This window comes from Phytophthora infestans, genomic scaffold (genome assembly GCF_000142945.1).
Source record: "Phytophthora infestans T30-4 supercont1.65 genomic scaffold, whole genome shotgun sequence".
In the NCBI taxonomy this organism is placed as follows: Eukaryota; Oomycota; class Peronosporomycetes; order Peronosporales; family Peronosporaceae; genus Phytophthora; species Phytophthora infestans.
In genome coordinates, this window is record NW_003303694.1 from 391,444 (window position 1) to 402,292 (window position 10,849).

Genomic DNA, 10,849 nt, shown 5'->3' on the forward strand with positions numbered 1-10,849 from the left:
GAGTTACTCCGTCTAATGAGATGGGCATGATTACAATCCATTCGCTTAGCCATAGTAATCTGTGGAACCCTCTTCTTCTTCATAAGCTTGATAGCTCGCTGAGGTGGAGCTTGAACCGTTTTTTTGTTAACGGTTATCTCATCCTTCTTCGTGACGGCGTCTTTTGCGTGTCCAGTACATTGCCTGGATCAGCCTTACCACTTAGCTATACTTCACAATTGTGCGAGTCAGGAGAATATGGCAATGTTGCAACTCCAAAGCTAGCTTAGCGAACGTGTAAAAGTAAGTAAACGCCGCGGCGTTGTTGCCGAGGCAGGAAATATCGCGTTCATGTTTTTTAGAACCGCATCCTTTCCAGTGCTGTTATCTTAAGGAACAACGGTTTGTAGGGTTGTCTTGGCACCAAAATACACTTCATCTATGTAAATACATCACAAATGTTATCATATAAGTTGATCCTCGTTCACTAATAAAATCTCTTATGTCGACCAAAAGACAACATAAGGACTTGCACCAAAATTAGAGGCAACAAGCCGAGGCCTGTGGCCAATCACAAACCTCATGCAGTACGCCGGCTTCGGACACGCGACCACGAAGACTATCGTTCCGCACTTGTGAGGTTTCGTCTTGTTGGACTGGCGCGTTGTGTTGTAGCGATAGCGGGATGGCAAAGTTGCTTCGTCATAACGGATTGCTGGCGGTATAATTGTTTATAATTATTTTATAATATGATAGCTTCTTAACGTTCTTCATTCCTCAGACGAATCATCGCCCGAATTTAGACCCGTGCAGCCCTGAGCACCGATGCTCCTCATGTTTGCATCTCCGTCGACGACGCAAGGAAGAAACATGTAGTATCCATCTCATCTCATCTCTAACCGTCCTACGCCTCCGAAGCCGCCGTCACATCCTTGGCGTCAACACCACAGCAGGACGCGTGCACTTGGTCCGGCTAATATCCATCGCGGGAGTTGTGCATTTGGAGGGCTTCTACCTCGACGCCTTCTTCACTCTCTTTGGCCTCGCCTCTTTCTCGCCATCACATCGCTCTGCGCGATGAAGCCGACGCTCGCGGCGTTTTCATCATCGCCTGGGCAATTTGCTTCCGTTCTGGTATTTTGACGAATGAGAGATACGATGACTGGCTACCGCACGTTAGTAGTGGGTGAGGCGTCCCTGTCTGAATCGGGACAGTGTTCCCGCCAAACCAAGCAGTATGAGAGCCATTAATGAGGCACTGGGCAGAGCAACGAGGGGGAGAGCTTCATCTCTGCTGCTCGCACGTCATCGGCCCCACTCCATACGCTCTTTGAAAGTAAGAGAGGGGCTTTAAACTACGGGAAAGATTGTCGAGAATCACCGTGGCCCAGCTCCAGCCCTCTCTCAGAGCAGGAGGCTGATGTGGTAGCGTGGGTTGTCGGTATGCAACGTGCTGGTTTCCCATAGTAGACCGCCCGAGAAAGTCTACGAGACCACGAGAACCAAAACGCTTTTCCGGCCGCACACCAACAATTGGTACGGACGTTTCATCTGTCACCGGCGGTTGACTCACCGCCCAATACCGGTGCCTAGGGCTGCGCAAATGATTGCACGTGTGCGGAATATGGTGGACGCTGACTCTATTATCACCCTCTTCAGCGCGATCACCAAGCGCTTGAGTAAGCTAAAACCCTCCAACGACCGTGTTTTTAACATGGATGAAACATCTTTTATGTCTAAATGCGGTGATTGCGCTCAAATGTTCGTCAAACGTTTGGAGCAAGGAAATATGACCTAACTTTCACGTGATAGTGGGAGCGACAGTGAATGCTACAGGTGCAGCGATCTCCCCGCTCATTATCATGCCAGGCAAACTTTCATACAAAACCGACAAGCTGACTCTCTCTGTCGCGGGAGCTCGCTTAACTGGTGCTCAAGAGCTGTAGTAACGGAGGGGGTTTCCGTCTTTGGTTGCAAATGTTTGCAGCAGAAGCTCAATGTTCAATTTCCTGTAGCTCTGGTGCTCGACAACAGCTCGACGCACCTTGACCTCGGTACGCGGTGTGGTTGCTTCAATAGTCGGATGTCCAGTTCATACTGATGTATTATTCATATCATTTTAAAAGGGGTATGTCATTTAAGATACCATTGACACTGCCTACATTACGGGTATCTTCCTGCTTGCTTTGTTGCCAAACTCCACACATATGTACCAGCTACTTGGATGTTGCTGTGTTCAAGCCATTCAATCTGGCTGTGAAGGATGCGCTGCAATTGCATGCTCCGCCTACCGAGCGGCAATAATGGACTGCGCAAACAACGCAGTCAATGGCTTTCAGGCTACTGGGCCTTCCCCACCATCGCTTCTCAACATGACCAGGCGTTTGGCAGTCTACAGCAACGGCGGTACCCATGGTACAATTGGGCAGGAAGATTGGCTCAAGCGCAAGTATAGCGAGGTGCAGGCGAGAGCTCGGACTAATATTCTGGTCTTGCCACCTTCAGCAGGGGCGGCTGGGAAGAAGGCAAGGCTAACCGTCGATGTTGAGGGGGAGTTTGAGTCAGATGATAATTTAGCGTAGATAAACAGGCTGGTCATGCACTAAACTGGGCCCTTGATTTGGTCGCCAATGTGAAGGATTTTTGATTGTGATATCTTTGACATAAATAGCTAACAATAACTAAGATTTATTTTGGAATTCACGGTTCTTTGTTTAAGTAGTGTTGCTAGTCTGGTCTGCATAATTTCTTGTCAGCCTCTCTTCGGAGCGATTCTGCATAATCGCGTGATTGTTTGCGTGCTAATACCCACCCTAATTTCCGCATTTGTTGTACCGTATAGCATAGCATAGATGTTGCGAACAAAGTAAATAATTTTCTTATGCTGTACGGTACAACAAATGGAAAATAAGGGGTTAAAATTGGATTGTTCGAGAAATAAACCTTAAGAACTCAGAGGTGGTATTCGGGCTCAGAGAAGGTGATTACTGTCCAGAAGAAGTAGGCGTAACCTTTGTGGACACCTACTCAGATTCGTTAAGTGAGCCCGCCTACTAAGTAATTTAAAGCAATTGCCCTAAGAAGAAAGCCAGAATGTGGTTGAGCGACGCGATGTTGTCGAATAGCAAGTGGCTAATGAATTTGGCAACAATTCAACAAATAAACCCTGTTAAAGAGCTGTTACGTCGCATTCGAGACTGCCATGGAACTACAAAGAATTTTCATCGGACCTGATGATCGACTGGCTGCACCAATTGCTGGCGCTATTTGGAGCGCTCTGGAAGCAAAATGTAAGGCTTGGACTGCTGCCACAAAAGCGCCGGCGGGGCTGCCGTAGCTTTAGGGGCAGAGGAAGACGTTCGACTCAAAGAGTCACCTACTAAGTTCGCTATTCAAAGGACACTTACAGACCAAGACCAGGGCTCAAAGTTAATACCTTAACTTAAATGCTTCAAAACCAGAAGTGTTTTATTTACTATTATTGCGGCCAAGCCACCTAGGGGTAAATGTATCTATTTAACTATCTAGCATAGTTAAATCTGATCAAATGCATAACGTGTGGCTTTCAGCCAACGTACTGAGAGACCTTGTTACCTCTCCAACTTATGCTGAGAGTCTGTTAGCTCTCCAACTTATGTACTGAGCGTTTGTTAGCTCTCCGGGTACTCCGTATCACTGTGTGATCCACACCATACAACCCCGTTACATAGACAGCCTAATACTGAAGAAACAAAACTTCCAAGCGGTACATATTCGTTGAGACTTTTTGTTTAGAGAAGTAGAGATTGTTAGTTTTTTTTTTCAAGATATCCCGCATGGTACCGATTCTCGTATCAACAGTCGAGTAGTCTTTGAGGCCTTGCTTGACAGCAAGTGGAGCATATTAGGTAGGCAGCGAGCTTAGAGCACATTTTGTGGTTCTTCGGCGATTTGAGGATGTGCGATAGACATGGCAGCGGCTGAGGAAGGCATTGGCGACGGTGTGAAGGCTTTGATCGCGTTGGGGAGCTTGGCGCGGATCGAACCCGTTGTTTTGTTACTTTTAGTGTTATCCGTAGTGTTAGTCAAATTTGCCGAAAGTAGAGAGCCGTCCATCCAGTTGACTACGTCAAGAGGATGACCAGCAAGTCGTTTACCAGTGCCTGGGTACATAACGCTTTGAAACCCGAGTATAACATATAATCTTCCATTTTGAAAAATGACAGGGGTTAATGTTTTTCATCAATCCAATGCAGCGTCACAATCATATAGCCTTTATTGACATGCCAGTCGTAATAGAAGTGCGACTCGGAGTGAATATGGTGAAAAATTAGACCTTTCAGAACTGTCTTTCGTGTCATACCCTTCTCCAATCTCCATCGAGCGATGATGCGTCAACGAACCGCTTGGCGGCACAAAAACGAAATTTCTTATTTTATCGTATTTTTAGGATCCAAACGGGCTGGCAAAATTAGCTCCCCCCCGTTTGTGTCAGAAGATGAACAACCAAGCCACTCCACCTGACGACGACTTGGAGTCTGTTGCGCAGATAATGGCGCTAATCGCTGCCTATCATGGTAGCCCCTACTATTGGAAAGAAGCCTGCCATATATCCGCGCTGACCGGGCCTGCATGGGTCGCAGAACTGGACGAAGGCACCCACACCGAATCATTAGAAGCAATCGTGTAACCAAGGAAACGTTTAAAATATTGTGCACGATAAGGTTTCATAGCGCCACTAGGATTGTTCGACCTTGGTGCACAGGATATGGTCTAACAAATGAGGTACTGATATCGTATCGGGGTGTTCGTCACCACCTCTGCGAATGGGGTCAGGTTAATGAGATGTGATATTTTGAGCTTTACGTTTAATTAACAGTATTTTAACTTAATTATCATGTATACTTCGTCACAAAACTACGAGTAGTTATATAGCTTACGTCACGCACAAGCTCGAAATGTTATCGAGCTCGCGTTTGGAGCTGTAAAGAGCCGATTTCGAGTATTGCTGACGCCGTCTGAATTCCGCGTCAGAACACAAGCTTAAATAGTACAGGTTCAACTCCCACAAATAAATATCGCGGGAGACGCCACGGCGGCGATCAATTATCATTTCAGGCAAAGATATCATTTCATAGAAAGTGAAGTGGTCCACACAACAAGCCTGTTGGCCTAGAAAAGCTGCATTCAACAACGCACAGCTCACAGCGACCGTCTAGCATGCAGTCGAAGCCTCGTGTTCTTCGCGTGGGCAACCTCACTGAAGGAGAAAAAATGCAGCTGTACGACAAGCACAAACGTGAGCCAAAGCTGACCCAAAACCAGTTAGCGGAGTGGTGTCGTGTCAAGTTCAGCCTAGAAAAGGCTTCTGTACAAGGTACAATATCAAACATTCTGCGACGCTTCAAGAAGTCACCAGCCATGCTGATTGCTCCTGATCGAAAGTCAAACCGAGCAGTCACGTACCCAGAACTAGATGCCGCTCTTGCTCTTTAGGTTAATGATAAGCAGGCGAACAGCGTACCCATTTCTGACGAGATCATTTAAACCAAGGCAAGGGAGCTGTACGAAGCTTTGAAGGAGCGTGGAGTGACAGGCAAGGAGATTTCGTTTTCAGCTGGTTGGCTTAGTGCTTTTTAAGCACGGCATGACTTTAAACGCATTCGTCTGAATGGGGAAGCAGCAAGCGTAGAAAGTGAAGCTGCCGTCAGCTTTCTGGCTTGCATACAGCCTAAGTTGGATAGCTACGCTGCTGCCAAGATTTTTAACTTCGATGAAACTGGGCTTTTTTATCGCCGCGCGCCTACAACTACAATTGGAAAAGGGCATGCTTCGCTTCGAGGGAGCAAGCGCGACAAGACTAGGATCACTATTGGCTTAGCTGTCAATATGGAAGGCACCTGCTAGCTCGAACCGTTGTTCATTGGGCATGCTAAAAAGCCCCGTGCTTTCTAAGAAAAAGACCCCTCTTGAGCTAGGTTTCACGCACTACTACTCGAGCAAAAAGGCGTGGATGACAACCGTGATTTTCCGTGATTGGTTGGAACGAATTAACGCTCAGATGCTACACAACGACAAAAATTATCCTTTTGATTGATAATGCTTCGTCACACGTGAATGTGGAGCTCTCTCATGTCGAAATTGTATTCCTTCCACCCAATTCTACGGTCATACTTCAGCCTTTGGACGGAGGCATAATTGGATGCGTCAAAGCCCACTACAGACGTTTACAGCTTATACATGCTGTAGCTGCGACTGACAGAAACGAGAAGGACTGGTTCAAAGTAGACGTTTTGACTGCGATGCGATGGGTAAAACCAGCCTGGAATGAAGTGTCGTGCGATACATTGTCAACTGTTGGAGGAAGTGTGGATATTCTTGTGACTACGCGTCATCAACAAGAGTTTATCCTCTAGGAGTTCAGCGTTCAATGGAAGCCTCTCTGGCTGATATTGTCCAGGCCGTTGAGGTTTTGCAGCTTTCAAGCTGCTCATCTGTTGATGATATCCTGAATCCGCCAGGTGAAAATGAAGTGCATTTTGCCTACAGTGACTCTGAAGCTGTAGACATAGTGATGGGCGTGGATGGTGATGATAGCATCGAGGATGACGACGAAAATGAGCAGCATGAAATCCCTGATGACGCTGAATTCGCTGCTGCGATGGATGTCGTTCTCCGCAAATTGATGGCTGAGAACGATTCCACAGAAGCGCTATGCATCCCTAGAAGCTATTTGAACAGGAGCTTGTTCGAGTACAACAAGTAGAAGCTTGTGCGCAAGAAGCAGCAACTCATTACCTCGCACTTTAAGCCAATTTGAAATCATCATCGAGGTAGCCGATCTCTATTAAATATCAGCTAAGACAGATAATATTAAGGCCAATACAAATTCCAATATAAGCAAAACGGGAGATCGTGAAATGGCAATTTTTGATCATTTATCACGCCATATCAGATGATAGAGCATCAATTATGGGAATTGCACCTGTATTAGCTTGCTGCGTGCTACTCCATTCTATTCGCAAACATAATGACCCCAATGATGGCTGGGGGGGGTAAGCCTCGTCACAGGAGGATTCATGTGGGGCAGAGTGCAATTACTATTAACCACCGCTTAACCTCAACCAAACACCTTTTTTATTTTTCGAAACGCTGTATTGTATGCGACAAAGTTTTGTCGCATACTGTGACGGGGTCACACAGCACCTTGCGCTAGAGGAAGTTATCTTCCGAGAGTATACAAACTCTCAGTGAACGGCAGTTCACAGGTCCCCTCTTTAGTTAAAGAGAGCGAAGTGACCTAAATAAGGTAGATTGTAAGCTGAGTATATTTATAGGTAGATTAAGTTTGGGTTTTATACAAACTATAAGTTACCAATAGAAATGCAATGTCGTTTGACCAATGGTTGGCTTTGAACGACCTTGGTACCGTGTACCAAATATCCCGGAGTATGACGTGTCATACACCTGAAGTGTGAAGTGTCACACTTCATGTAACCAGAAAACACTTAGGGCTACGTACCCCGTTAATTCCTCCCCCACTTAGGTTCGGTTTACCGACCAATCAGAGTGAAATGGTGCTCGTCACAAACTCTCATTCTCAAAGTCGAAAATGATCGACTTGGCCGCGCGAGCGCGGCGGAGGCTCACTTCACAGTTAGAGCCTCGAGCAGCAACCTGTGCGCTCTTCGTCTAGGTCTCCAATTCGACCGTTACCATGCCTCGTGGCACTGCAAAGAGCGGTGCTAAGACACGCTCCAAGGCTGCTGCCGGTAAAGCGCAAACTAAGAGCACTAAGCCTCACGGCAAAGGCTCGGCACTCAAGGAGGCTACTCAGGTGGCCTCCGAGGCGATCGGTTCCTCCGGTGACGCGGCTGTGGGCAAGCGAACAAGCAAGCGCCGCAGCTTGTCGCCCTCGGCCTCTCCATACAATCGTCCGAACCCTCGGTTCGTTGAACGTGAGTTCAACGCTGGCAGTGAGGACGAAGCCGAGTCCGAGAGCACGCACGATGCTCCTGCGGGCTCTGCGGATAGGCACAGCCCAGTGCCCAGTGAGCACAAGGATGACAGCGTGCAGTCGCTCGCTAGTGATCAAGGTGATCACAGTCCCAGGACGTCTGTGCGCTCCGAGAGTCCGGCCGCCAAGGCTAAGGGCACTCCCAAAGCCGGTGGCGATGAGGAAGAGAATCCTCGCAAACGTCTCTCGCTTGCCGAGGGTCTTGCGCGTGCTAAGGCCTCTAAAGCCGAAGGCGCCAAGTCCTCAAAGAAGCGTACAGCCTCTAAGTCTCCACTCCGCGAGGAGAAGGAGACTCGATGCTCCTATCAGAGTATCTTCGACTCCTCGGATGAAGAGGAGGAGAAGGAGGAAGAAGAGGAGGAGGAGGGTGCTATCGTTGAGCCCCGGGAGGTCTCGAATGACCTCGACCAGCAGCAGGAGGATTTACAAGCTGCCCAGCGTGTGCGTGGGAATTCGGTGGCGGCACCCGTCAGCCAGGGAGCTGCCATCAACTCAAGAGGGTATTGGCCTCCCGAGGAGAGCTCTGAGGCTGACCTCTTCTTAGAGGTTCTCGTCGCTCCTCATGGCCTTGTGAGCGGCCACACTTCTAGGGGCATCTACGAACGTGCCCTTGTTCCGAAAGAACAGTTGATCGTTGACAACATGGAGGCTGCTCGGTGTGTGCTTCTCGCGCCACACCGCATCCCTCTCAAGGACTTCACGACTTGTCGTAAGAAGCCCGAGACCCGGGGTGGTCTCTATCCTCTTTGGGGATACCCCTGGGTTATGCCCGAGAGCTGTCCCTCGTGAAGTTCTTGTGAGGACATGTTCTGGGCATGGGTGGAGACTCTTAAGTACTCACCCACGGAGTTACGGGAACTCCATGAAGATCAGCTGCTGTCCCGTATCCTGGACCAGCGTGATCTTCGTGTGAGGTTTGCCCACTTGATCAGCAAGCGCATGCTGCCAAGGGACGTCCTAAAGCGCGCGACTTCTAGCGCTCACGATGAGCGCGGGTACGGAATGTATTCATCGTCCGTACCCCGTTCGGGCAAGAAGCCCCAGATTACTTATGAAGCTGCCGCCGCTTCTGTTCCCAGATTGCGACAGCCTTCGGGCAGTCAATCAGGAGCAGTTCAATCGGCTCCCACGAGTTCTCGGAGTGGGCATAACCCCTCCACTTCACGAGGAGCTGTCGCTTACCGCGACGCCGTTGCTCCTGGAGGATCCGCTCCACGTGGAAGTGGACTTCTCCATTCCGGTCAAGCAGGGGCGGAGGTGCCCTCGTACGAGTACGAGTACTCGGCGCCTCCCGAAAGCCACTCTCGTCCGAATGCTCCGACTGCGGGTCCGACACAGGGCCCTGAGGTTGACCGCCTCCGTCAACGTGTCCTCGTGCTTGAGATTGCACTTGGCCTTGGGACTGGCGGCGATGCTGCCGCCCAGGCCGGGAATCAGGGCGAGCTCGCTCGTCTTGCGGGCCGCCTGGACCTTTTGGAGCGAGAGGTCGCGAGCCTGCACCTGCGGGTGGATCGCCGGGCCTCTTCGTCCGATCTGGACGAGGCCTTTCGCATGATCCGACGGATCGAGGCTTTGTTGCCACGTCCGGATCCGCCTGCGGCACACTCCCAGACGTACGCGTATGGTGCGTACCCGGCGTACTCAGCGTACTCGGCGTATGGCGCCGGGGTCCGTTCGTATGGAGCCCCTCCGGCGTACGGTCTTGACCGCAGCCTTGCCGTCCCGACCGAGGCTTGGGTGCCTGCTCCAACGTCCTCGTCGACGACTGTGACCAGCCCTCGCTTCGAGGATCTGGGTCAAGGGGGGTCTGCGAGTCAGCAACCCCCTGCGGGTCAAAGTACCGCTTAAGACGTCCGACATAGTACGTCGGGTGCGTCGTCATTGACTTTGGAAGGTCGATGGTGTACGACGCACCATGTCTGGCCAGGACTGCAAAAGGTCCGATGAAGCGGTGCTTCAGCTTGTTGCTGCCGACAGAGCTGACAGTGTCAAGAGGTAGGCTCCTCGTGTCTAGCAACACCAAGTCCCCAACCTCAAATATACTTAAGTTTCCTCTTCCTTGTTTGTCCGAGTACTCCTTTTGTTTATCTTGGGCCGCTGCCATGGCATCGCGGACCCTGCTGACAATGTTCAGCTTGGTATCCATAAAGGATTCCACCTGTTTCCGCAGCGAAACTGGTCTCACATCCGAGACCTGGGAGGAAAAGGCTTTCCGAGCCTCTCCCCCACTTAGAATAGAGGAGTCAGTGTCTCCTCGAAGAGTGAGAGGCACCTGGGGTGGCGGAAGCCGTTCAAGTAGAGCGGCGTGAACCCCGTGGACGCGTGCATCGCGTTGTTGAGCGCAAACTCAACAACTGGAAGATGCGTCGACCACGTACGTGGTGCTGCCGCGCACACACTGCGCAGAGTGTCCTCGAGCACTCGATTGACGCGCTCTGTTTGGCCGTCTGTCTGCGGATGGTCCGCAGTGGACATCCGCAGACGAGTTCCCAGTAAAGGGAACAGCGTTTTCCAAAACGCAGCAGTGAACCGCGGGTCTCGGTCCGAGACAGTCGTCTCCGGGAGACCGTGATAGCGGAACACGCCATCGACGAACAACCTTGCGGTTTGTTCGCCCGTAACAGTGACGGAAACTGGAGCAAGATGTACCATCTTGCTCAGCCGACACACGAACACCTAAATTCCGGTGTTGCCGTGTCCGTCGGCGGGAAGTCCAAAGATGAAGTCAAAACTCATCGCCTTCCAACAGTCAGCCGGTACGGGCAGGCTCTGTAGTGGAGCCGAAGAGTGCCCTGCGGGTTTGACCCGCTGACATGTTTCACATGTCTTAACGTACCGGGCGACCCACTTGTACATGTGGGTCCAACAGAAGGA

At 50.2% G+C, this 10,849-nt stretch overlaps 1 protein-coding gene across 1 annotated transcript; it reads left to right on the forward strand.

The window, feature by feature from the left end:
* Window positions 1–3,928: 3,928 nt before the first annotated feature.
* Window positions 3,929–4,648, forward strand: PITG_17974 (uncharacterized protein; the record flags this gene model as incomplete). The annotated part of the gene is made up of 3 exons (XM_002997859.1): window positions 3,929–3,959; window positions 4,258–4,280; window positions 4,409–4,648. 3 exons carry the CDS (start codon window positions 3,929–3,931, stop codon window positions 4,646–4,648), a joined length of 294 nt encoding a protein of 97 aa, XP_002997905.1.
* Between the last annotated feature and the right edge of the window lie 6,201 nt (window positions 4,649–10,849).